At 41.1% G+C, this 27,775-nt stretch overlaps 1 protein-coding gene across 1 annotated transcript in view; it reads left to right on the forward strand.

The window, feature by feature from the left end:
* Window positions 1–27,775, forward strand: part of LOC138246998 (polycystin-1-like) — a 521,270-nt gene that overhangs the window by 50,251 nt on the left and 443,244 nt on the right. The window contains exons 2-6 of the mRNA XM_069201747.1: window positions 7,074–7,145; window positions 7,318–7,389; window positions 11,323–11,504; window positions 14,807–15,108; window positions 26,617–26,998. Coding sequence (XP_069057848.1) covers window positions 7,074–7,145; window positions 7,318–7,389; window positions 11,323–11,504; window positions 14,807–15,108; window positions 26,617–26,998 — 1,010 coding nt within the window. The remainder of the gene's footprint in view (window positions 1–7,073; window positions 7,146–7,317; window positions 7,390–11,322; window positions 11,505–14,806; window positions 15,109–26,616; window positions 26,999–27,775) is intronic.

Raw genomic sequence — 27,775 nt, forward strand, 5'->3', positions numbered from 1 at the left:
ATGGGTGAAGTTAAAGTAAAGGTTTGAGCTGCACACATTCTCTCCTTTTTTTGTGAAGGATGGAGCACAACTATGACAATAATAAGGCCAACAATGACAAGTACACTGAGAGGCTTGCAATGTAAAATGGACTCAGAGTTCGATCACGGATTATGCTTCAACTTACTCAAAGTTTAAAGTTTGTGTTGCACATCCACTATTTCTTCCTGTTATCTATTTTTTAATAAAATGTGCAATGTTAGAGACTTAATATTCATGTTATGTTAAATCAGAATTCCTAGTGTAGGTTGATCAGAATCAGAGAGCTGTGAGATCGTCAGGGATCAGAAAACTGTAGAAGATGTGTAGATTTAAAAATGGCTGCCAGGGAAGTCACGCAGATTTGTAACACTGTGTGGTTAATTTCATGTATGATAAGTTGCTGTGTGACCAGTGTGGTATAGCAAGTACTTTACACTCCTCCTAGATAAGTCTTGGCTGCTCATCCACAGCTATCCATATAGAGCCCTGGCTTCCTAGACCCTGCTACTAACTAATAAGAGGTTGTCCAGACCTGGTATAAGGTGTAAACACCACAGGTGTCCACCACACACCAGGCCAGCTTCCTACAATGGATAGCACCATGGTCACCTTCATGGGCAAGCTTATTAAAGACCCCATGAGGTGTATAGGCAGGTCATACTCTCCAGACACACAATAGCCTGATCCTTACCAGAGTTGTGCTAGTTGACACTTTGTTGGGTTAAAATAATGAGAATAGCTGGTCTTCCTTAAGCAGGAATAGTCTTTATTTGCAAACCTGTGCATAGCAGTCTGCTCGCTACTCAAACGTTCAAGAACTGGCCATACACTACCCATACATACAAATATAAACCATATTCATAATTCAGGTTCCATAACATGACAACCCCTTATGCAACATGAAATCCTGACCTACAATGCTACAGCAGCAAGGAGGAGCAATTTTGATCTGTTTTTCCCAACTTGGGCCTTTCCTACACCAGGAATCTCTGAAGTGGCCATTCAAGGTCCCGTGTATCCCCTACTCCTTTTGGACACAAGGGGTGGGGGCAGAGTGCAATGGAGAGGACATCATGCTGTCCCTCACTGACTGAAGAAGCCATTGAGGTTCCTTCATTGCCCTGGAACTGCAGCAGCAACCGTTACACAACCAGCATAGTGTATACTTAAGAAAGTCAACCCACGAGTGCCAGAGGAGTGGCCCATAGGAAAATTAATTATCAAACCCCCATGTTACATACTCTGAGGTGTCGACCCAGAAGGTGTAGCATAGCAACCATTATACAACCAGCCACAGTGCATGCTTGAGGAAGTCCCATCAGATGTGCCACAATACAACCAACCATAGTGTAAGCTTAAGGAGTCCACCCAGAACCACTAGAGTAGCATATAATAGGAATAGAAATGAAAAAACCCACCATAGTATATACTCATAGGAGTCCATCTGAGAGAATCAGTGGAGCAAACCATAGAAATGAGCAGTATGCAACATGATGTAGTGTAAGCTCTGAGGTGTTCATCCGGAATAGCAGAGTATGTTTGAGAAGCCATCACAGGCATGGCGGACAAGCTGCAAATATACAACCAGTCATAGTGTCTGCTTGCAGAGGGGCACCCAGGGGCAGCAGAAGAGCAGCAAGTATACAGTTAGCCAAAGAGTAAGCCTGTGGAGTTCACCAAGTAGTGATAGAGGAGTGACATTATACAGTCAGCCATAGTATATGGTTTGATGGTCGACCCAGGAGTGGTAGTGGAGTAACCAATAGGAAAGGCCTTAAACAGCTCGCTCTGGCTGTTTCTTGAAGAGATATCTGAACAGTTGTCCTGTGGCAAACTGTGTACTCACAACCTTGAAGGTGAGTAGAGCTAGTGCATTGCTATGCAGTCTCTGGGCCAGCTGTCATGCTGCAGTTGTCAGTTTCCCAAGGGGCCAGCCTTTCACTCTGGCCAGAAGTGTTATTGGAATGTATTTTAATTATTTTCTAAGTGTTTAGTTTACTGTGGACTATTGTCTACTCCTTTCCTCTCTTCATCCGTGGATGAAAATGAAATGTGTAGTGTAAATCTTGAATCCTAGTTTTATACAATGAAAAACATACATTCTCTCCTTCACTCCCCATCCAAATAAAAAATACCTACGTGAAGTAATTTTTTTACAGCTTCTTAACCTTTTGATTTACTTATGAGAGCTATACGAAGTTCAAAGCAATGATGATTAACTGCTTCATCCTTTCCCTCATCCTTTTCTCTAGCTGAAAGAGGCATCTGCCTATCATTGCAGTTTGTGTTGAAGGCATCTGCCATTTTGTGAGGGCTCGAGTTCTGTGCCCTTGTCTCAGCAGTACAATGCCTAACCGCTTTGCATTTTCACCTTCAGTTTCACTCCCTTTTGTGGCTTTTAGGTCGGGCTTGCCGGCGCATTCCCTGCAGACCCTATGTGATCAAAAGTAGAGATTTCAGGAGTAATACAGAGAGGGACTGTGGCTGCACCCAGATGTTGGTTTCTCCGGAGTACAGATTCTGTCAGAGGTTTTCTGCTGCTGCTTAGAAAGGGTCCTTGCACTGGAGATTGTGGCCTGTGGGAAAAGCTTATGCTGAACACAGCAATGCTGAGTCATTGCACATGGCTATATGTCTGATCTGTTTAGTTTGAAAAGTTTTGACAAAGGCGATAGGTCTGACATTTGTTTGTGTGAAAAGCATATGAAAAAGCAAGCAGACCTTTAAGGATGGATTGTCATTACACCGTGATAAAGTCTGCAGACAAGAGTTTGGTAATGTTACATATGTTAAGTAGAAGCTAATGTGTTTACTGCCAGTGCCTTTCACTTATCATTCACATGCCTCCATAGTCGAAAATACGATTCCCACAATGCACTGTTCATTACTGTCTTTGTCAGTGGACTGGAGAGCTTAATCTCCATAAACTTGAAATAAAATTACAGGTACCCCAGTGCTTGAAGGGGTGAATAAACGCTCAGATTCACGGGGATTGTTTTTTTTGTGTCAGGATTAATATTACAAAGGGATGCTTCGCCCTTGAACCCAAGGCCGTGGGCCTCGTTTGGAGCAGATGGATTTGAACTGAAACTTGAACGGGCCCGACCAGTTCACTTTCGGGAGAAATTGTATTTATCCAAAACAACAATGGAGGTGAGCAAGGGATCTGAGGGAGGTGTTTCACCTCTCTCCCAGCTCTTCGCGGAGTCTGTGGCCCTTATCATCTTCATGTTGGGCAGCAGTAGTATAAGCATGTGGAGAATAAACTAGAGACATTGAATTCACTGGCAGTAAACACATTTCCTTCTACTTACCTGTGAACAAGGCATTGTGTGCTGAAGCATGTCAGGAGGATTGATAAGCCTGCTGCTCGAAAGGGTGAATAAACGCTCAGATTTACATGAATTGGTGCCTTGGTCTTTTGTGTCGAGATTAATAGATGGATGGATGGATGGATAGATAGATAGATAGATAGATAGATAGATAGATAGATAGATAGATAGATAGATAGATAGATAGATAGATAGATAGATAGATAGATAGATAGATTGATTGCCTTGTGGCATAGCCTATGCAGAATTGCAGAATTCAGTAGTCTTGAGTTGATTATGTTGGCTTGCCAGTGAAAAAGGCTGGAGATCTAATTTATTCTTTGGGGAATTTATCTCAGATGTCATTGGATTGGTGTGTTTATTATGAAAAGCTATGACAAAGGCAGTAAGCTTAACCAATTTATTGTGAAAAGTGCTTGTTAAAATCAATAGTTCTTTAAGGGCAGACTGTCATTGACTGTGTTAAAGGCTGTAGACAGGTATTTTGTTACCTGAAATTTCACAGCATAACATAGTACACAACGGTTTTGGTGTTGGGTACCCTTTCTGGAAAACAATGGAAGCTGAAGATTTCCATTGTGATAATTCTTGTCTGGCCCTTTTCAAAGAGGTTGTTTATTATTTTGGAAACTGTAATTGGCTGCTCCTGATGGTTGCTAGTTTATGTGAAATACAGGAGGCCTCACTTCAATATGGTGACAAGGAAATGATATAGGCTAAAGACTTGGTTAGTTCACTGGGAAATGTTATGTCTGATGCCACAGGCCCGATTTGATTATTAGAAAAGTTACAACAAAGTAATATTCCTAACTTACTTACTTTGAAATGCATGTGTTAAATCCAGTAGACTTTAATGTGAATTGTTATTACACAGTGTTAAAGGCTGTAAAATGGTATTGAGTCACATGGACTCTCACAGATTAACTTATTTTGCAAGGGTTCTAGTGTTGATCAATACCATGGATAAACCAGTTGGGCCAGAAGATTAGTAGTGTGGTAATTCTTGTTAGACCTTCTTAGGTAGGTAGTGGAAGAATGAGAACTCAAGAATGCAAAAAAAATAATTTCTGCATGCTTGGTGTCCTTGGCCTATGAGATATACATGACTGTAAATTTCTCCCTTACCAGGCCATCCATGTTTCATACGTCCCTGATTTGTGGACCTGTGTTTTCGTGTTGGTCCTTACTATTTCCAAATGATATAGGGCACTGCAAACATTGAAACACTACAGGTCTCATCTATGATTTGGGCTTTACTACCGAATATAGGGAAAATATCCACACAGGGAAGTATAGATGTACTATTCCTAACTCCATGTACCTTGAAGTTATACATATCACCATGGTGCATATATGTGGCATTAGGCGGGGCTGTCTTAAGCATTGGTGGCGCTTGTGCAACAGTCTCTTCTGCTGCCCCCATGACCTCCTTCTCCATGAAATCCCTCACTACCACTCTCCAACAGTGCACCTCATCTCTCCATAGACTCTCTCTGACATACATTTCATTTTCTTATAGCGCTACTCATGGTTCATTCACATCAAGTTCTGTGATTTGCATGGTACACGTTCTTTGCAGCAGGCACACTAACCCTCCATGCTATTTTTTGATGAATCAAAACTGCTACTAGACAAAACAAATCTCTCCCCAGTAGAAACATTAAACACCAGGGTTATCTTGAAATTTTTAGTGTTGCCTGGAAATTGCTGGGCGTACAAGAACGTTCATGTGCTTTTAAACCAATAGTTAATTTCAAACACAACCCCCCCCCCCCAAAGCAGTCAGTGCCAGGTCCCGTTGCACCAGTCGCACCGCCCAAAAGTAAGCCCTGGCAGTAGGTATAAAAAATCTCTACTTATCTTTCCATATTTTTGATTCGATATTTGCAAGCGGGGTTTATTCCTAGGATTTGTGCCTGTAGTAGCCCAGTATTAGGGTGAGACAGAACACATAAATGTGGCTGGCTAGTTTGAAGATGCTGATGCCTGAATCCTGGATGCCCCAACAATCACATAGAGACAAGAGGGACTCCCAGCCACTGGGATGTTTTCTAGAATAACATTTGCACATAGCTCCAGTCCTCCCACCCGTTATGACCTTTTCTAGTTGCAGCCCAAATTGGCTTACTCAGTGCACGGACAGAGATGTAAGTCCAATGGGCTCCTTGAACAAAACAAACACAAGACAGTATTCCTGCATTGACAAAATGTCTACTTGTATGAATGAACTACTCTGAATGGAAAATGGCTGATACCAATATATGTTTTATTTTTCTATGATCATACATGTATTTGTCAACAATAGAGGCTTTCAACAAGAAAGGCCATGGAAAGCAACAGCATAGCAACACACCGAACATTACCAGTTTTTGGTGGGTACATAAAGAGAAGTGCTTGATTACATGGATGGTGAACGATGATCAACAATATGATATTACATAGATTCATCATGTATACATATAATACTTGGAGAAACAGACCTCATTTACATGCATTGGGTTGAGGTTTTACCTTATAAGAGTAAACTGGTTTGAACTTAGGATCACGTCTCAGCCCCAGCAAGTGCTAGACTGTTTGGGCTCTCAGACCACTTTAGTTTTCTGAGCGTTAGTAAAACAGTTTTTTTTATATAAAAAGAACATACATCTTTACTATGTTCATCTTTATTATCTATGGTAACTGTTGTGTTACATTGTGTCTGACCCCAAACCCATAACTACCTCTGAGATGATGCTTTAATTGCTTGTTCACAACCATCACTCCAGAGACAAGCAAACCAATGGAGATTGCAAGCAACACTGTCCATTGCACGAGACAGTGAGGAGAAATGACAGTACCAAACAACCCATAGTGCTCAGTACCCTGGTCTGCCCTTAGACTTGGAGAACTGGCCTGGCATGTGTCCACCAGCAGGCAGCTCTAGACCAGAGAACTGCCTCAAGTACAGTACTGACTTAGTTTTATATTCTTCACTGACATATTATTTTGCCAGCTCTCAATATTCAGTCACTTCTCTGAACTTTGATCGGTAATCACCCTTAATACCAACTGCAACGTAGCATGTTACCATAGTGGCACAAATATTGAGGACTGAAATATCGCGAAGGTACGTTTAGAAAATTAAGAACAGATTAACTTACTTAACCCCATATTCATGTACCTTGAAAACCCATACCTTCAAGGTACATTTATATGGAGTTAAGAATAGTAAATCTATACTTACCTATATGCCCTTACCTTCTCAATTTTTTGAACCTCTATATTTTTGCCACACTATTCTGGTAACACAATATTTTTGCTGTTGATATGTTGACATTCAACACTCTGTTCTTCTCACCAACCTCAGGTTTTTCATAGACATGGTTAGCTCAGTGTGACTGCTCTGCTTGGATATCTGGTGAGATTCGCCTTCACATTACATGCCAGCTTCTTGTGGTTTAGGGAGCTAAGAGGAAAACTATTGGACGCCCACATGCTTCCCCACATTGTCCCAACCTTCAATGAAGGCCCCAGTCAAAGACATAGACTTGTTTTGATATATTTGCTTTTTCCCTGGTTCAATTTTCTTTAAAAAGCTGCTGGAGCCTGTCATAAGTAGATACTTGGGCTGCGGGAAAGGTGGGAGCAGACTCCATTGAAGAGAGGGGTGGCCTCTGGTAGTGAAACTGAATTCGGTGCACTTGACTTTACCAACGCCTTATTTTGCTTCTTTCCCCACAGAGATCTTTCACATAACCAGTTGAAAGAGGTACGAGCAAGGGATTTTGCTGATTTCCCGGAACTGCTGGTGTTGTGAGTAACAGTCCATATTTGGCTTTCATAGGAATGGGCCCTACCTTTTTTTTAAATATTGCAGTTGTACTGTTTTACAGCGTCTGTTCCTACGTTAACCATACCGCTTTAATTCCCTCTTAATTTCAGCACTAGAGACCTACCACTGTGTTTTTCTTTCCATCTTTTTCAGGGACCTGAGCTTTAACAAAATTCATGTCATTGAGGAGGGGACTTTTCATCCGCTGCGGCAGCTGCAGTCATTGTATGTCCAGAAGTCTACCTTCCTTTGCTACTACTCTTACTTAATAAGAAAAACGGATCAACTATTCATATTTTTGCCTCTGATCCTAATTCTGGGTTCCTCTTTGTATCACTCTGTCTCATGTAGCCCCTCTCAGATTCAACCTCTCATCCCTTTCAACCTCTTATGTTCCCTTTTCTCTCTCCTCCCGTCTCCGCAGTTACCCATCTTCCTATGTTCCCATTCTTTTGCTCCAGTTATTCCCACTTCTGTCTTTTCATATTCTTTGCACATTACTTTTTCTTCATCTTACCATCTTATTGGATTGAGAGATTCTTGTTCTGTGGTGGACAGGTGGAAGCAAAGGTTTTCAGGGTGTGATAAAACAGTGCTGATGGTTGGTTGATCTCCATTTCATTCAACAATAATTCCAGCCCTTGGACCACAAGTTATTCTGTTTCGGTCATGACAAATGGGAAGAACCTCTAAACTCTCACCACAATAAGAAACATATCTTGATAGATGCTGCTTTTCAAATTTCTTCTCCAACTGTGCTGTCAGTTCCAGCTACTCTTCCATTAGATTGGCTACACTTAGTGTACCTGGGGCCTCATGTTTCACACTAAATCAGGTGAAGTTACTGTTTGTACTGGCATGTACCAGACTTTGCTACTCTTATTTAGAGGCTCATGTAGACCCTGGCAGGCAATGGTCACTAACCATATTTAGAGATCCTTGCCTGGTGAGGATCTCTTAGCCAGAAGTGTATCAGCCAGTGTGGAGGATGCCCTTTCAGCAGCAATGAATGCCTTACCGTTTTCACAGCCCACTTAAACTTTTTTTTATTTCTAAAAGCAAGAGTTTGTTTTAGAAAAAGAAAAAAACAATGATCCTGACATGCGGGAGGATATTTGATCCCTTCATGTCTGCGCCATTGTTTGTTCCCCTATCCTGGTCCACCATGCCTGTTCTTAGAAAATCAGTGGTGCACTATCATCACCACTGAGACTTGGTGGCGCTGTGGCGGATGGGCCACTACATGAGGAGTTTCTGATGATGACGCCATCTCCACGATACTCCAAATGAAGCCCTTAGTCTGTCATACTTAGAATGGTAAATAACCAGCATAAAATATGTTTGCACTCACTTTTGTACCCATTTTCCTATAACACCAGTTTAGAGCAAAAACTTTAGAGAAAAAACTTAGGAAGCTTAATTTGGCCGCAATTTTCATGGGTTTCTGTCAGAATATTGAGTACAAAAATGTTGTCTTTCAAAAATGTCAAACAGAGACTACCATGAAGATATCTACATATATGTACATATATGGGGAATTATAAATGCCACATATCTACTTACCTACCTAGATTTACCTTCACACTATTGTGATAGTCGATGTTCATGCTATGATATTTGTTTAGGATGCTATTTAAAACACCTAGCGCTTACTCACAAAGGTACATTTGATTATAAATGTATGTATTCCTTACAGGTGTAAGCCTACTTATGGGGGCAGATATTTCCGCCAGGAGTGTGGAGCTCTCCACAGCCGTAAATGCTGCCCAGAGAGTGGGAAGTGGGCGTTCCAAAGCATGGCTTGTCTTTAAAGTTTGGGAGCACTCACAAACTTGTAGAAATGTCCCCAAACTCCGCCCCTCCTTTTCCATCCTGGAAAGGGTTGTAAATTTACTCCAGCCAAGGGCTGCCATAACTCCTATTCCATTGTGTGATGGAGAACAGATAACCCAATATTTATTGAGGATGTAAAGAATAAAGAAGGTATTTCTCTGTGGTAAACAATATTTTAAATGAGGAAATAAAAAAGGTGTGCCTTTGCAAAGGAGATGCTATTGCCCCTTTGTGGACAACTCCGTTATGGAGAACTCCTCAGAGCGAGAATAAGATCTAGAGGGAAAATGTCCCTGCTCTTCCCAGGAGTACCTTTGGAAACCTTTGCCTGGCACAGCTTTCCGGCCATTCTGCTGGAAATGTTGGAGAATAGTTAAAACTAGAAAAAGAACATTTAGGCTGAGGTGAACATTTCTGTCCAACCTTTCCTCCTTTTTTGTAAATCGGCCCCTTATGTATTATTGAATACCACTTGCATTAGGTAGAAAGAGTAAAACCTCGTACAAAAATCATTTGCTCTTGTATTTCCACTTGGTATCAAATTTTAAAGGAGTCTTCTTTTTCCCGAGGTATAACAATAAGGGTAATAGTAACTGAAAGAAGGCCCAGCCATACTGAGGTCTGAGTACCTTTCAAACTTGCTTCACGAAATATTGGTAGCACTGCCTACATCTGGAGACAGTTGGTCTGGACTGATAAATAAAAGCATACATACATATTCTTTAGGTACCAGCACGCAACAAGCTTGTGAGTCCGATCCTCTACACAGGCATCCAAAACAGGGTTCTCAACATAAGATTTTCCTTTTACAACAGTTGTCACAGTATATTGTCTATAAAAGTATATAATGTACTGACAGTTTTGAAGAAAAACAGACCATTGTTTCATTACTTCAGAGTGTGACACAATATACAGGAACTTTATTTCTCTGAAGCAGTGAATTGTGTAGCTATATAGAGCAATGGTTCCCAACCTTTTGACTTCTGTGGACCCCCACTTTATCAATGCTGGAACCCGGGGACCCCCACTGAATCATTATTGGAATCCGGGGACCCCCTCACTGAGTCATTACTGAAAGCTGGGGACCTCATCTGATAATGTTATTTTATTTTCTAAGCAGTCGCTGACCCTATGAGGAGGCTTCGCGGACCCCCGGGGTCCCCGGACCACAGGTTGGAAACCACTGGTCTAGATCAACAAATCAGGTATTCAGAAGCAAATGAAGCATATGTTCAGAAGAAACATATGTTCTCCTTCCTGCTTTCATTCTTAAAGGGCAGGATTAGCTAAGGATAGTCCTGAAAAGCTCCTCCCTACCCTGAAGCTTTCTAGTTTTTTTTTGTTCTTTCCATATAGCTAGACAAGCTCTGGGAGGGCTAGTGGAATTGGTGAATTACTAACAAATTGATATCTGCAGAACGTACATGGAGTTAAAAGGCAATTTGATCACAAAGGGCCTCATTATGAGTTTGGAGGTCCGTGGACCGCCAAATCCACTGTGATGGTGGGACCACCACACGCCAGGCAGTCCTGACTGCCACACTAAGACCCTGGCGGTCCAATGGCCAGGGGACCGTTGCCACCTCCAGGGTCAAGGATCCCGACGGGGTAGCAGCAGATGGAGTCGTGCTCAGCCACAGCGGCACTGAGGCCAGTGTCGTCGTGCTGATCATGAGTCCTCTTTCTGCCAGCCTTTCCATGGTGGAGACCCTCCTATGGAAAGGAAGACGTAAAGCTATTGCTAGGGCCTCAGGGGCCCCCTTCCCAGCACCATCAGAATGCACACTGTCTGTTATGCCAGACAGTGTGTATTCCGAGGGTGCTGGGAGCACCCTCTGTGTGACGGGGCCAGTGCCACTGCATGGTTTCCACCGGGCTGACCGGCAGAAACCTCTGATTTTAGAGGTTTCTACCGGTCAGCCCAGTGGAACCTTGTAATGGGGTGGACAAGGAGCCTGCCAGCCTCATGGCAGTCTCCCCCCCACAGGACTGACAATCCAGCTTTCAGACCACTAAACTCGTAAGGAGGCCCCAAGTTAATATAGCACCAGCCCTGGCATGACCTTTTGAACCCTGGTTTAGTCCTTTGACTCAAGATATGCATCCACATGAGATGAATTTTGTAAGTGATCATAATGGGAAAGTAGTAAGGGAAGTTAAGGTACCTTAAGGTTAAGTCCCTCTGATAGCTCAAAACATTTCAAAATGTTGCTGTACTGACAATTCTACACTTTCTTGCCTTACCTCTATGTCACCAAGCTTTATGAGATCCACCAACATCTAACTAATTTTCTTTTTACTGTTGATCTGTTCCCCCACAACCAGGAAACTGGCCAACAATAGCCTAGTGTGTGATTGCTCCCTGAGATGGCTAGTGAAATGGGTGCGAGAGAATGCACGTGTAATCCAGGACCATGAGCTTCTGAGGTGCACCCATACAGCAGCTTCGAGAAGTGAGGACAGTAGCAGTGACCTGCTCCATGCAAGCCTCAGCTCTCTTCTCTGTGGTAAGAAGATGCTTCATGAGGACGATCCAAAGCCCATGGGTGCCATGTCTGGTGTTCTATCATGGTTTTACCCTAAACAGCAACAATTTATCCATTCAAACTCTTCGCTTGGGGACCCCTTTCCTTTTGCGAATGGCTTACAACCAACTTTCAATTGGCGGTAAATTGTGAATGTTTTGCGACTGGGTTTCCATCATAAAAAATTTGTACAAACCTTTCCGATTCGGTATTAAGAAGGGATGCCCTCAACAAGCACCTTTCAAACACCAAATTGCAAAACCCAAATTGCTATTTGGTAACAAATTACATAAGAGTAGTTTGGGCTTTGTACATACCTAAAAGCTTTTTTGTAATCGCAATTGCCCGATTCTGCAACAGGGGAGTAGCTTGGTCAGTAAGATTGGTGGGGTGTGAGCTTCAGGTGTCCCAACAATTACGCAGGCATATAATGTTAGCATACATTATATGACAAGCAGGGCGCATGAGACTGGCTTAAGGGGCAGTGGAAAGGAAGAAAAATCCAGATTATTAGGGTTTTGTAAACTAAGCAAAAAATTTTAAGACTTTCAAAAGTGTGTTTGTGTGTGTTTTTGTATGTCTGCAAGCTAAAATTCATGGTGAGATCCGACAGACACATCGCCATACCCATCTGAAAGCACCTGCACCCAACTATTTAGCAGAAAACCCATTTATTAGGGGGGGGGGTGTAACACCCCTAACACCACCCCCCCCTGAAGCCACACCTCTGTTCTGCAAATCCGGTCATTTGCGACCGCAAAAAAGCTTTGTACATGTAGCCCATAGTCGATAAAGGACTGATCCACCAACAAATAGAGTCCGGGATTATGGTTTCACTACTACCATTCATCCACTTGTGTCTGTTTAGTTGTAACTGAAGGATTCCTTAAATCTTCCTACAATCATGCTCATGGTGGGGTCCTTCTGTCAGAAATATCTGTGTTAACAAAGGGGTGCATCCTTTGGCATTTAATGGGTTTCCTAAAGTGCCAAGTCTCCATTTACAATCATCTGACATGTGACTAGATCACTGACACAATATCGGAATCAAAAATATATTGCAAAACAAATATTGTGACAAAAGTAATGTTTACAAAAATATTGTGTCCCTATCCTTATAATGGTAAGTACAAAAGTATCGAAAAAATATTGTTAAAAAGCATGCAAAAATATTGTTTTCTTAAATATATACATCTAATTTAGACTAGTACCTTTTAAATATTTTAATATATACAGTTATTGTAATATTAATTAAATAAATCATACTTATATAAACATACACATATTATTGTGCATGTTTATATATATAACATATATAACGTAACACAGTTATTAAAAATACATTTTTTTCCAAAAAACAAGCATATATATATATATATATATATATATATATATATATTACATGAAACATAAAAAATAACAATTCAATTCCAAAATATTAAATAAATTACCAAATAAAAAAATAAAAACAAAAAAAGACATTTACAAAAATATTATAAAAACAAAAATATAAACTAATATTATAAAATTAAAATTATAAATAAATATGTTTAACCAATATTAGGAAATGTTTTGGAGTCTGGAAATAATAGATATACTATTACTACTCCAGTTTATTTAGCAGTCGAGAAAATATATGACTTCAGAGGGATTATTAAATATATTATTTCCACTCCAAACAGCACAACAGTAGGAAAAGTGTTGTATTTCGAGAGGATTGAATTTGCTATTCCCACTCCAGCCTGTGCAAGAGTAGGGGAAGCTTTGGACTACGAAGAGGTAGAATTTACTATTCCCACTCCAGTCTGTGCAACATTAGCAAAAGCATTGTAGTTCAGAGGGGTTAAATTCATTATTCTCACTCCAGTCTAAACAACAGTAGTTAAACTACTTCACTTCAAACATATGACATGTTTGAATAACCCTATTAATTTAGAAAAAATATAAAACTCTTTATATAAACATTAATACTTAACATACAATATATATTAAAATGTTTTTAAAAATCAATTAACCAATTTACAAAATTCATAAACAAAGTAATAATTAATTTTCAAATAAAAAATAACTTGTAAATAAATTATTACTTAATTAAGTTGCCACACTATACAACTACAAACTTAGCAAACCACACCTAAAATATAACTAAAATAAATAAGTATAACGCAATTTACATTATTGATAATCAATTACATAATTTATTTACAATTATTACCTAATTGGCAATTAATTGTTACTTAAGAAACCTCCCACCCTACAACCCTACAACCCCTGCAGCCCACACCTTAAATATAACTAAAATATGTAGTTATTAAACAATTTACATAAATATTAATCAATGAAATGTTTAATTATACAGAGACTTTTTATTTATAATTATTAATTAACTTCCCGCCCTATGCCCCTACAAACCTAGCAACCCACAACTGAAGTATAAATAAAATAAATCAGTATTACATAATGTAGATAGTTAATAATCAATTTCATAATTAGAATAAATTAATAATTATTGTTAATTATTTCTTCCCACTCTGTACCACTACAAACCCAGCAGCTCACACCTAAAATATAATTAAAATATATGATTCTTACATAATTTAACTAATTAATAATCAATTACATATGAATCATGAATGAATTACTACCTAATTAGCTTCCTGCTCCATCCCCCTGCAAAAGTAGCCACCTGAACCTAAATTATAAGTAAAATAAATTAGTGTTACATAATTAATATCAATCACATACGTACTTAAAAAATATTAATGATTTAAAAAAAAATATTACTTAATTATTTTCCCTCCCTATGCCCCCACAAACCAAACAACCCACTACAACACTAAATTAATATTAGCAATTAAATGAAAAATTCTAAATCACTTACAAATACAAACACTATTTAAAAAAACAATAACAATTATAAAAACAATAGTAACACATAAAATTAATATGTGAACTAAAACACAATAAAATCATTTTGAAAAACTAAATTTGTGCAACTAGATTATTGAAAATGATATTAATACCAACTATATTCTTAACAACAATATCACTTACTTGAAAAGACGATATTCTTTACGATGATATTTCTGCATCACAATATTTTTTTCCCGATATTTCTGTCTCCCAATATTTACAACTCGATATTTTGTAAAATACCCATGTGACTGACTACCCCAAACCAAGCTGCTTTTCAGAAGTGCTGACCTATCAAGACATTAGGATAGCTTCTTTTCAGTCATTCTACCTTTGGGGTGAATGCTAACAATACTCTTCTTGCCTTTCAGCGGACTCGTACGTCTCCTGTACCACTGAAACCAGTGGCAGCAGGGACACTGTGCTGTTCTTTTCTATGCTGAGTTTAGACCGGCACAGCAAGGACTCCTGTCATACACTGTGCTTCCAGAAGGACCACTCACACTATGGCCTTGATGAAGAGGCCCACTGTCTGTGTGGCTCTTTGGGGACTGACCGAGATTGGGCTGCACAGATGGCGACTACTGATGAAGCCTGCACAGCTGTGTGTTCCAACACCATGCAGAGCAGCGTGTGCAACCGGACAGTCATTCATGCTGTGTATCCCGTCAAGGTATGCCCAGATCTAACAAGTCAAATCAGGTGCTCCTTTAGTGGGACTAGGAAAAGAGATCCTAACAGAAAGAGTGAATGTTTTGTAGACAGGGATAGGGCCTAGTCAACGCCAAGTCAGGAAGCCATTGCCTCAGTTTGTAATTGCTCTGAAAATGTAAGACATATTCAGATTAAGAATTTGTGCAGCGGAAGACCGAAAAATACATGACATAGTGACAGTCCTCTACTTGGGTCAAGGCAGTTCAGGAATGCGCATGGTAGAAACTATCTGTGTTTGTGTACGTGGAGAAGGCTTTGTGAGCTGGGAAGGATGAACAGAGCAATGCCCAAACTGACAAAGAGGAGCATTGGATGTTAGGGATAGAGAGAACCTACTATATTTGGAACAGTAGGAGCCATAGTTTGGAAGGAATACGGACAGTCATGTCTGTGATGGAAGGGATCATCTTCATGTTGTGGATACCCACATATGTAGATGCTCCATCAAAGAAACTTAATACACACCTCACCATCCTCATGGATTTTGGAGTGCTCTCTTACCCCTGACTCTCTATACCTTTTTCATAATATAAGGGAACAGTTCACATAGTAATAATTGCAGGTTAAAACTCCTTATTTATTAACCTCTTAGCTGCTGAGCCTTTCCCCGGCCCCAGTGCCGAGCCCTTTTTTGGCTATTTGGGGTAGTTCGCGCTTAGGCCTTCATAACTTTTTGTCCACATAAGCTAACCACGCCAAATTTGCGTCCGTTCTTTCCAACATCCTAGGGATTCTAATGGTACCCAGGGTTTGTGGCTTCCCCTGGAGGAGACCAAGAAAATAGCCAAGATACAGTGAAAAGTTCGTTTTTTCCAAAAAAATTGGAAAAAGGGCTGCGGAAGAAGGCTTGTGGTTTTTTCCCTGGAAATGCCATCAACAAAGGGTTTTTGGTGCTGAAATCACTATCTTCCCACCTTTCAGGAACGGGCAGACTTGAATCAGAAAAACACATTTTTCAACACAAATTTGGCATTTTACTGAGACATACCCCATTTTTACTATTTTTGGTGCTTTCAGCCTCCTTCCAGTTAGTGACAGGAATGGGTGTGAAACCAATGCTGGATCCCGGAAAGCTAAACATTTCTGAAAACTAGACAAAATTCTGAATTCAGCAAGGGGTCATTTGTGTAGATCCTACAAGGTTTTCCTACAGAAAATAACAGCAGAAATAAAAAAATATTGAAATTGAGCTGAAAACAACAGCCATTTTTCTTTATGTTTTACTCTGTAACTTTTTCCTGCGATGTCAGATTTCTGAAAGCAATATACCGTTTTGTCTGCTGGACTCTTCTGGTTGCGGGGATATAAAGGGCTTGTAGGTTCATCAAGAACCCTACGTACCCAGAGCCAATAAATGAGCTGCACCCTGCAGTTGGTTTTCATTCTATACTGGGTATACAGCAATTCATTTGCTGAAATATGAAGAGTGAAAAATAGGTATCAAGAAAACCTTTGCATTTCCAAAATGGGCTCAAGATAAGGTTTTGAGGAGCAGTGGTTATTTGCACATCTCTGAATTCCGGGGTGCCCATACTAGCATGTGAATTGCAGGGCATTTCTCAAATAGACGTCTTTTTTACACACTCTCTTATATTTGGAAAGAAAAAATGTAGAGAAAGATAAGGGGCAATAACACTTGTTTTGCTATTCTATGTTCCCCCAAGTCTCCAGATAAAAATGATACCTCACTTGTGTGGGTAGGCCTAGCGCCTGCGACAGGAAATGCCCCAAAACACAACGTGGACACATCCCATTTTTTTGACAGAAAACAGAGCTGTTTTTTGCAAAGTGCCTAGCTGTGGATTTTGGCCTCTAGCTCAGCCGGCACCTAGGGAAACCTACCAAACCCATGCAATTTTGAAAACTAGAGACCTAGGGGAATCCAAGATGGGGTGACTTGTGGGGCTCTGACCAGGTTCTGTTACCGAGGATCCTTTGCAAACCTCAAAATGTGGCTAAAAAAACACATTTTCCTCTCATTTCGGTGACAGAAAGTTCTGGAATCTGAGAGGAGCCACAAATTTCCTTCCACCCAGCGTTCCCTTAAGTCTCCCGATAAAAATGATACCTCACTTGTGTGGGTAGGCCTAGCGCCCGCGACAGGAAATGCCCCAAAACACAACGTGGACACATCACATTTTTTGACAGAATACAGAGCTTTTTTTTGCAAAGTGCCTACCTGTAGATTGTGGCCTCTAGCTCAGCCGGCACATAGGGAAACCTACCAAACCTGTGCATTTCTGAAAACTAGAGACCTAGGGGAATCCAAGATGGGGTGACTTGTGGGTCTCTGACCAGGTTCTGTTACCCAGAATCCTTTGCAAACCTCAAACACGTTTTCCTCACATTTCGGTGACAGAAAGTTCTGGGATCTGAGGGAGCCACAAATTTCCTTCCACCCACCGTTCCCCCAAGTCTCCCGATAAAAATGATACCTCACTTGTGTGGGTAGGCCTAGCACCCGCGACAGGAAATGCCTCAAAACACAACGTGGACACATCCCATTTTTTGACAGAAAACACAGCTGTTTTTTCCAAAGTGCCAGCCTGTACATTTTGGCCTCTAGCTCAGCCGGCACCTAGGGAAACCTACCAAACCTGTGCATTTTTTAAAACTAGAGACCTAGGGGAATCTAAGATGGGGTGACTTCTGGGGCTCTGACCAGGTTCTGTTACCCAGAATCTTTTGCAAACCTCAAAAAGTGGCTAAAAAAACACATTTTCCTCACATTTCGGTGACAGAAAGTTCTGGAATCTGAGAGGAGCCACAAATTTCCTTCCACCCACCGTTCCCCCAAGTCTCCTGATAAAAATGATACCTCACTTGTGTGGGTAGGCCTAGCGCCCGCGACAGGAAATGCCCCAAAACACAACGTGGACACATCAAATTTTTTCATAGAAAACAGTGCCTACCTGTGAATTTTGGCCTCTAGCTCAGCCGGCACCTGGGGAAACCTAGCAAACCAGCGCATTTTTGAAAACTAGAAACCCAGGGGAATCCAAGATGAGGTGACTTGTGGGGCTCTGACCAGGTTCTGTTACCCAGAATCCTTTGCAAACCTCAAAATGTGGCTAAAATAACACGTTTTCCTCACATTTCGGTGACAGAAAGTTCTGGAATCTGAGAGGAGCCACAAATTTCCTTCCACCCAGCGTTCCCCCAAGTCTCCCGATAGAAATGATACCTCACTTGTGTGGGTAGGCCTGGTGCCCGCAACAGGAATAGATCACACAACGGTCAATGTTGGTCCTTACATGAGGCAGCTGTTGACCCTGGGGTGATCCATTCCTGACACAGGCACTAGGTGTAGGCACTCAAGTGGTGTAGTGTTTTTATCAGGACAGGTGAGGAGTCACTTGGTGGTAGGAATTTTGTGGATCCCAGCATATTCCTGTAGTTTGTGTGACAGAAATGCGAGAAAAATAGAGTTTTTATTCAACATTTCAGCTTTGCAGGGTATTCTGGGTAAGAAAACTTTGGGGAATCCACACAAGTCACACCTCTGTGGACTCCCCGAATGTCTAGTTTCCAGAAATGTTTGGGTTTAGTATGTTTCTCTATATGGCCGCTGAACCCAGGACCAAAAACACAGGTGCCTGCCTTACAAAACCAGTTTGTTTTGCCATAGATAATTTTGATATCTCCACAATACGATTTGGGCGGTGGAATTTGGGGCTGAACTAAATTGGGGAGCTCCCAAGAGAGCACTCTCTCTCTCTCTCTCTGCTTGCCGCCGCATTCACCTGCTCTCTGGGTTGGGCTAACCCACTATTACCCAGTTGCACAAACAGCTTGCAAAGGGACAGCAGGACAGTCCTTATCACCTCCCTCATAATGTACTGGAAGAGGAGTTATCGAATGGGACTCCTCCGACTGAAAAATCACTCCCAGAGTCTGCGCCATTGTCCTATCCCTCAGATGCTGTCTCAGTATCTGGTGTCTCAGTCTCTGATCCTATGTCAGAGCGGACCTATATAACCCGAGTGCAGGCAGCAGTCATCCATCAAGATGCCATCTCTGCTATTGGCTAAACTGTTGCTCTAAAACACTAGCCTACGTAGACAGTCACAAAATCGATGGTGTGTGTGAGATACGTGCAACAGTAGAGGCCACCTTACCTGCGCTTCTTCCCTCAATCAGCACGTTCTTTCAAGACACTCAAAAAACACCTTGTCACATACCATTCGTCACAGTCTTTAGCACCTCCTGCGCCCAGTCCAACAATCATTATTGGTTCTCCCACTCCCTCCTCCTCGGATTCCCTCATTACCACCCAGCAAAAGTGCCCTTCATCTATCCATAGCCGCCCTCCACCACGCACATATATTTCATTGGTATTATAGCGCAGGTAATGGCTGAATTTACTAATGTACTCAGCTATTTACATAAAATACAGATTTGCTCTTTGCAGTAGGCATATAAACCTTCTGTGCTTCTTTATGGCACTAAAATTGCCACTAGACAAGTCTGACCCTTTTCCCCCCAGGGAAAACACACACATATTGACAAAAGTGATATATATATGACAGCCAACCACCTGAAACTCAACTCAAGCAAAACCAAAATAATCCTCTTTGGCCCACACAAAAACACCTGGGACCCCTCATGGTGGCCCACCACGCTAGGCCCTGCACCCACCCCCGCCAACCACGTACGCAACCTCAGCATCATCCTAGACTCCTCCCTCTCGATGACCCAACAAATCAACACTCTCACCTCTTCATGCTTCAACACACTCCGTATACTGAAAAAAACATTCAAATGGATCCCCACAGAGACCAGAAAAACTGTCACTCACGCACTCATCAGCAGCAGACTTGATTACGGAAACGCCCTCTACGCCGGCACCACTCTAAAACCCAAGCGCAAACTACACACATCCAGAACTCAGCAGCACGACTCATCCTCGACCTCCCCCGAACAAACACATCTCTCCACACCTCAAATCCCTCCACTGGCTCCCCATTGACAAAAGGATCACCTTCAAGATCCTCATCCTCGCACACAAATCACTCCACAACACAGGCCCTGCCTACCTCAACGAGAGTCACCTTCCACACCCCCACACGAAACCTCCGCTCAGCTGACCTCTCTCTCGCCTCTGTCCCCCGCATCAAACACACCACCACCGGGGGCAGATCCTTCTCCTACCTTGCACCCAAAACCTGGAACACCCTCCCAACCCACCTTCGCAAGACCCAAAACCCACTTCTTTTCAGGAAGGGCCTCAAAACCTGGCTTTTCGAACAGTGATCCTCCCAGCCCCTTTCCCTACCCCCCCCCCCAGCGCCTTGAGACCCTCACGGGTGAGTAGCGCGCTTTATAAATCTCTTTGATTGATTGATTGATATATATAGATCTATCTCTATATATATATATATCTATCTACATAGATATATCTATAGATATATCCATGTACATAGATATATCTATATATTTAGATCTATATATAGATCTATTTTTTTTAGTTGTTGTATGGTTTCCTTGGGGGCCAAAATGGCCCCCAGGGAAACCCTACAACATCTAAAAAAAATATTGCCCCCACAGGGGGTCGCCCTGCCCACGGGCGACCCCCTGTCCTTTTATTAGCTGTGCTGCGATCGGGGGCCAGGAAACACTTTCAGGAAGGCCTCGTAAGAAAGGGGAGACTCTCCCCTTTCTTACGAGGCCTTCCCGAACGTGTGGAAGGCCGTTTTCCCCATCGAAGCAGGAAGCGGCCGCAAGGCTGCTTCCTGCTTCGATGGGAAAAACAACTTTGTAACGTCAGCATGCCTCGCGGCGCGCTGACGTCACAAAGGGGCGGGTGGGGAGACACGGAAGCTTCCGTGTCTCCTGGGGTGAAAAAAAATAAATAAATAAATCCTCGGGTGCGACGCACCCGAGGATTTATTAACACCCTCCCTGGTGTCGGCCACTGGTCGTGACCCGCACCAGGGGAGGTAGTGCGGGCGTCGGCCAGTGGCCGACGCCCGCATTGAAGGGGTTAAATACTAAAGAAGTATGCCCGCTCACTCATGTATGAGAGTCTGTAAACCATTTACTATGTCTCCTGATCTTAACAGTAAATTGGATTGAAACTGAAAATGGGGTCAGGGTAATCAGCTGCAATTCATTCAGCCTGCAGCTTTGAAGGCTGGTTAAGTCCCCCACATACCACAACAGCAAGAACGAAAATCGAAGATCAGCTAGTACATTCATCTTTATTTTATTTTCTTCTGAGATTTGTTAAATTTATTTGCTTTTCTGATGACCATGTTAACATTAGGCCTATCAGCCCCAGTCTTGTATTCATTTGCAATGGGAATTGAGACGCAAAAAAATGTCTTGTGAATGAGGGAGGGGCAAAGTCAGGAAACCATTATATCTAAAGGCTAATTTACACTGAGATTCTCTCCTTCCTCATTTCAGGTAGAAATTTAGATCTTGTCTCAGCACTCTAGCACCCCATCTCTTGTAGAATCAACATAGGTCCAGCAAACCGGCTTATCATCTGGCATGTGGCAGTCATATTGGTGTCCACTTGTTAGCCCCTAAAATGTCAACAGAGAATCATCATTATGCAAGTTTATTCTGTAAGAGATTCACATGCTTTGCCTTCACATGCAATCTAGGGTTAAGGCTAAAAAAAAGTTTTAATTTTCCTGAATTTTCTTTACCTCCTTCATGCAAAGACATGCCTATAATCAGACAAACATATGACGTAAAACTGACCCTAAAATATGTGCTACTGTACATCATCTTCATATATTAGTTTCCAGTGTCACAGACTGACTTAAATTTGAGCAGTTACAAAGACAATGGGGTGATAATGAAACATCCTCCAGTTCTTGTAGGAAGTACTACATTCGAAATAGAATCCATTTATGATATTTTTAGCCATCAAAGATACAAAATAGTGGAGGAAATTCTACCAGTGGGTTTCCTTTAGGTTTTGACTTCCTTAAAAAATGGGATGATTTTCAATTAACACTCCTTTCTATAGTAGGAGTATTGTATTTCCACTGAACTAGGTGTATCCTCAGTTTCAATTCCAGAGGAACTGGTTGTCTCATTCTCGATTATAGTGGTCTAGGAACCTTTACTTACTTAAAAGAAATTTGTTTGTTTGATGCAATTGTTCCCAACATTTCTTTAAACAACTGGAACATAATTTTCTTGTCACATAGATTGTTTTGTGTTTTTGAGTCTACATCAACATTACTAGTCTACTTAATTGTGCATAGAGAGTGTAGAGTAGAGCTTGTCCATACTAATCTCTAATTGCTGAGGTCTGTGTTCTAGATGTTTTAGTACATGGGTTCATTGCCTTGTTTGACTGAAATTCACAACCTACTAATCAATGTTAAAATCCAGGGTTTTTTGTGTAACTTTTTGGGCTTCTCAGGATCTCTATTCACTTGCCCATTTATTCCCTTTTGGTGTCTGATCATGTTGCTCTTCCATTTATATTTTGGTTGCAACACTTAGAACAGCCAAGTGTGTCATTTCTTTCATCAAGAGAGTGTCCAATGCTTCAGTTCCCACAACCTGCAATAGTGTGACCCGACAAACCTGGATCTCATTAGCAATGGAAGCTGTTGCCCCTTCAAAGTGAAAGATATACAAGCCACACCATTACTGTGTGCTTTTGCTTTTTCAAGACCTAACATATACAATGCAGAGTTGAGAATTAACCTGTCTAGCAGAGCCAGTTCTAGGAGTAGAAATATCTGATTTGTGAGACTAGAAAATACATATTTTAAGAATTAGTGTATCTTTACATTTCATAACCTCTCAATAACTATTTGCCATCATAAAGGAGCTCTGGTGTGCTTCTGCTTCACATACCAAGGTCCCTGCTTTATTTATTTAAATCAGCTCTCTTTTATATTTCTGGAGGAAATAATATTTGTAATCATGTCATTGCTTCTCAGTTATGTTTTTCTGCTCCTCCTTCTGATTTCACCCTGCTTCCTGATATTCATCCAGTTGACTGTCTCAGAAGAAAATCTGCTATTTTCTGTTCTTAATCATCAGTCTTGATCCCTGGACTGCTGGGCTGTGAACTATCCAATAACAATAGCCCAGATGTTGTCTCCCCACTTTGGCATCTTGTAATCTATTTCAAAGACACAATAATGACCCCTTCTAGTTTCAAAAAGTATAGCTTCACCCCTCTTTAAAAAGGCCTTCTTGGAGCCCCTGCCAGTCTTCAATGTATCGCTTTCCTGGTCCACTTCCCCCTCCTATCCATTGAATTGTTGGGCCTTGTGTTTTTAGCTGTTGCCTTTACATCAATGCCTGTCAAACCCAGATCCTATGTCACCTGCAAAACATTTGTGGGTTGCAAACATCAAATTTTGAAGGCTGAATTGTGGGACATTGGATTTAAATGCCACCATTTGGATTGTGATATGTTTCCTTCTTTTTGCCTTGTATTGGTTGCATGAGATAATGTATTATGATATGATGGATTTTATTATACAAGGATATGTGGAACTAAATTGTTTTTTGTCATATAGTCACTTTGAAATTGTTTATTTAGGTTGACTGTACTTGTATAATATCCTTTCTGAAATCTCTATAGTATACTTTATAAATTGTGCCATTGTGATTTACTGATCTGTCTCAGGTAGAGGATAGCAGGGCCATCAAAACTGTCATTAAATCCCATTTTTGTTGTGTATTTGATAAAGTAGTTGATAATTGGAGATATCATAATTTCAATTGTCTCAGTTCTCCCTCACCAAAATATGAACTTCAGAGACCACCTCTCCAACATGTGTGAGGACTTTTCCAAAGTGATTAATTCATTATGTGCAACTGGTTCCTTTAAGTCATCAATGAACCAGATTCCAAGTACTTAGATATTTTTGCCAAAAGAGTCCAGTAAATCCAATCATGTTTAGAGTGCATAAGGTATTGAGAGGTCTAATTTCAAATTTGTGTTTATGCAGGTTATAGTTCGATTATTGTGCAATTGTTTCAATCAGAGATGGAATACATTTGTGGGCATCTTCAATAAATACTAGAATGTCATCAGCATATGAAACAGCCTTACTTGTAGATTTTAATTGTATCCCAAGAATGTCTCCTTTGGACCTTATAGACTCTATAAGGATTCACTAGCCAGTAGAAAAAGTAATGGGCTGAGAAGACATCTTTTTCTCACTTGCTCAGAGGGAAATGTTTGTCTCGTTCTCTGATGAAGAGGAAAATAATGTGATAACGAGCCAATGAATATGACTCTAACTACAGGAGAATCATACAAAGCCATTGCCATTTGCAATTTGGATGAAGCCATCGCCATTATTAAATTTATGAAGAAAAAAATGTAGAAACAGCACTTTGTTGAATGCCTTCTCTGCATCTAACACAATAGCAGCCATCAGGGAATTGAGCAATCTATCTCTTTCAGTTACATGTAAGAAAATCCTTGTGTTGTCACTGGATTGCCAATTTTAGAGGAAATCAGTTTGTGCTTGTTGTATACATTTAGGCAGGATGCTCTCCAAACTATTTGTCAGTATCTTGTCATAAGTCTTGCAGTTCAAAATAAAGAGAGAGATTGACCTGTAGTTTTTATTAGTTAATAGTGCATCCTTACCATCTTTATGTATAGCAACTATTGTGGCCTCTGATTTTGACCCTTGAACCTCATCAGATTTTGCAAAGAGTTGATATAAATTCAGGCGAGGGCCCCTAATCTGATCCCTACACTCTTAATAGAAAGAGGTTTGACATTGATCAGGAACTAAGGCTTTATAGCACTTCAGATTTGTATTACCTTCATAATTTCAAGTTCCTGTATGGACCTATCCAGCATTTGTTTGTTCACATCTGATATAACAAGGAGTATAATTTCCTTGAGATGTTTGTCACATATGGCCTGTGATATCCCTGAGTTTGAAAAAATTAACTCTGAGCGATACAAACTAAAAACCTCTGTAGTTGCTTGTGATTTCGTATGTGTAATACCATTATTGTCTTTAATTGTTAACTTTAATTATGCAGTAAGAATTGTACCTGCTTTGTTGTTATCCAGTAATTTTAGTACCTTTTGCTAGTTAATCTGTGGCCCCACCCTAAAGCTAAAAATATGTTTATATTCATATTTTTTAATATAAAGTATCTAGTATGGCATTGCTTTTGGTCTGTATAGTGGGACTCCATATGCTCAATCACAAACTATCTCCGCAAGTCTCCCATTAATCAATTTATTCCTCGTGGCCATTAGACTAATTAGCAGTGGAGCTTCATGGGCACCCCACAAAATTTGTGGGGAAGAACAAGAGTTCACATTCTCCTGCAAATATTCCGTTAATGCTGTCTTCATAACGTGCAGGGAATCCTGATCCGGAGGTAGTTTTTTGTTCAGTATCCAAGCTCTACGTTTTGCCTGGTTAGGATCCAACACTATTCTGATTGAAATGCACACAAGATCCAAAGTTATCATGGGTTCTATGTAAGCGTCTTTAATTTGACTAAGCTATTTCATCTCTGTCATGAGGTGGTCTGTTCTTGAGTACATTTGACAAGGGGAGAGGAAAAGGTAAACGTATTCAGGTGAACCAAGGATTGATCCTTGAGTTGTCCACCTCATTCACCAGATAATGCTAGACTTTGGGATTTAGAAGACTTCTACATTGGGTCCAGTTTGACAAATAGACTGCTGTTGGGTTGCTGCAATGTCCCTATCCAGTCAAGCCACACTCCTCCCCCTCTATTTGAATAATAATTATGCATTATTTGGCAAATTAGTCAAATCCATTGAGTCTTTATACTGGCTGCAGTTAATTGTGTCTGTTTTTGTGAAGATTTTCTGTGTGGTACGCATGTTCCCAATTTCTTGGACTTGATTTCTTTTGAGCCTTCTAAGCACAGTATGACCCACCTATGATTTCTTGTTACTATGGATCCTTCTGACCATTAACCCTTTCTTATTGTTGGCTTTATTAAATGGCAGCAGCAATGGATCTTCGATGAAGTGAGTTCAAACAAAGCAGGATTCTTCTTTTTCATTAGATAGAAGGCAGCCGGGTCCCTGTCCTCACCTACATTCTTAAAGAGAAACAGCAGTTTCCGTCTTCCATGCCAGATCACTTCCATGACAAAGTATCATGGATATACAAAGCATCGTGAAAACTGGAGAAAGACAGCTCCAGTCAAGCCGCCCAATGAAGCACAGGGTTTAAAGTGACAAGTAGAGGTGAATCAAGTGGCATATGGAGGGAGATCTCACTTGAAATGGCAAAAGGCAGCTCTACAATGTTAGGAAGAACTCTGACTTCAAAGGGATAGAAACATCCTCCTCCTCATAAAGGCAAGTGTGAGTCTGGAAGTAAGACTAGAGAGACAGGCAGTTCTATGTTACATCAGACAGCACTATCTTCTTATTATATATACCTTGGAATAGTGATTGACTCCAGCCTGGGTCATTTATGCAGCAGAGGTGCTAATGTGGTTCTTGATGTTTTCCTTCTCTCAGGCTGCCCTCATTACCTCAGCTTCAAGACATACCAGCGTACACCAACTCATCAACTTTATGGTGGAGACCATGCTACCTGCAGCTGTTTACCACTGGGACTTTGGGGATGGAAGTGGGCTTCTGACCACCAGCATGGCTCGGGTCTGCCACAAGTATGCACTCCCTGGGATATACCGTGTTACTACCCATGCAGACGTGGGCACAAAGACACTGCGAAGCTTGGTGATGGTTCTAGTGTCCATGCCTGTTGCACTTGCGGAATTGGAGTGCCCACAAGTGGTGGAAACGGGGCATAGTATTGACGTTTGGATTCACATCCAGCAGGGCAGTGACTTGTTGGTTCTCTGGAAGATGGAGGCATCGAATGGGCTACAAACCCTTGGTAAGCAGACTGATTAAATGTATTCTGTTCATGTTAATGGCAGGCAAGTCTGCCAAAGGACCCGAGAACTAACTTGTGCAACGTGAAGAGCATTTGTAGATCTCTGCACTAGGTCAGCCTTTGCCCTTATGTTTACTCCCTTCCCTGTCTGCAATGCCGTAATATACCACAAAATGATATGACAGGTACAGAAATATAAGAACATTGATAGTTTTGGAGGTGTAATATCAAAACATCAAGAAGTGTTGTGTCTGTGCTGAGGGGTAGAGAAGGATGGCGCTGCCTGTGTGGATGAATAGTGAGGGGTGGCACTGACTGCTAACTGTGAAAAAATGAGTTGCTCCACCATTCGTAAACGTTTATCAATGAAGGGTCCTTTTATCTACAGCCCTTATGTACAGACATTTATCCAATGTAGTGTTAGAAGATAAAGGCTGAAAGGGATTATATTACTTGATATAATTCATTGATTCTTTCATATAATCCGAGTGTTGTGTTTGGCCCCCGAAGCTAGGACCCAGATCAAGTTCTAGATATGGGGTAAATGAAGCTAGCAACATCGAATATTGGAGGGATCCAATATTGCTCAAATATAAACATAATTCACAAATAAAGAGATTATCCCTCAAAGAAAGTTAAATATGGTCTGGAGTTTGGAAGGACAAAGCCCAGATCACATTGTACCACAATGCAAACTGCATTGAGACCTTTAGTAATGTAGAGTTTACTTGTTACAGTATCGATATACAGCCAATAACTACATCAATCTAATCTACC

Source organism: Pleurodeles waltl, chromosome 7, assembly GCF_031143425.1.
Source record: "Pleurodeles waltl isolate 20211129_DDA chromosome 7, aPleWal1.hap1.20221129, whole genome shotgun sequence".
NCBI lineage: Eukaryota > Metazoa > Chordata > Amphibia > Caudata > Salamandridae > Pleurodeles > Pleurodeles waltl.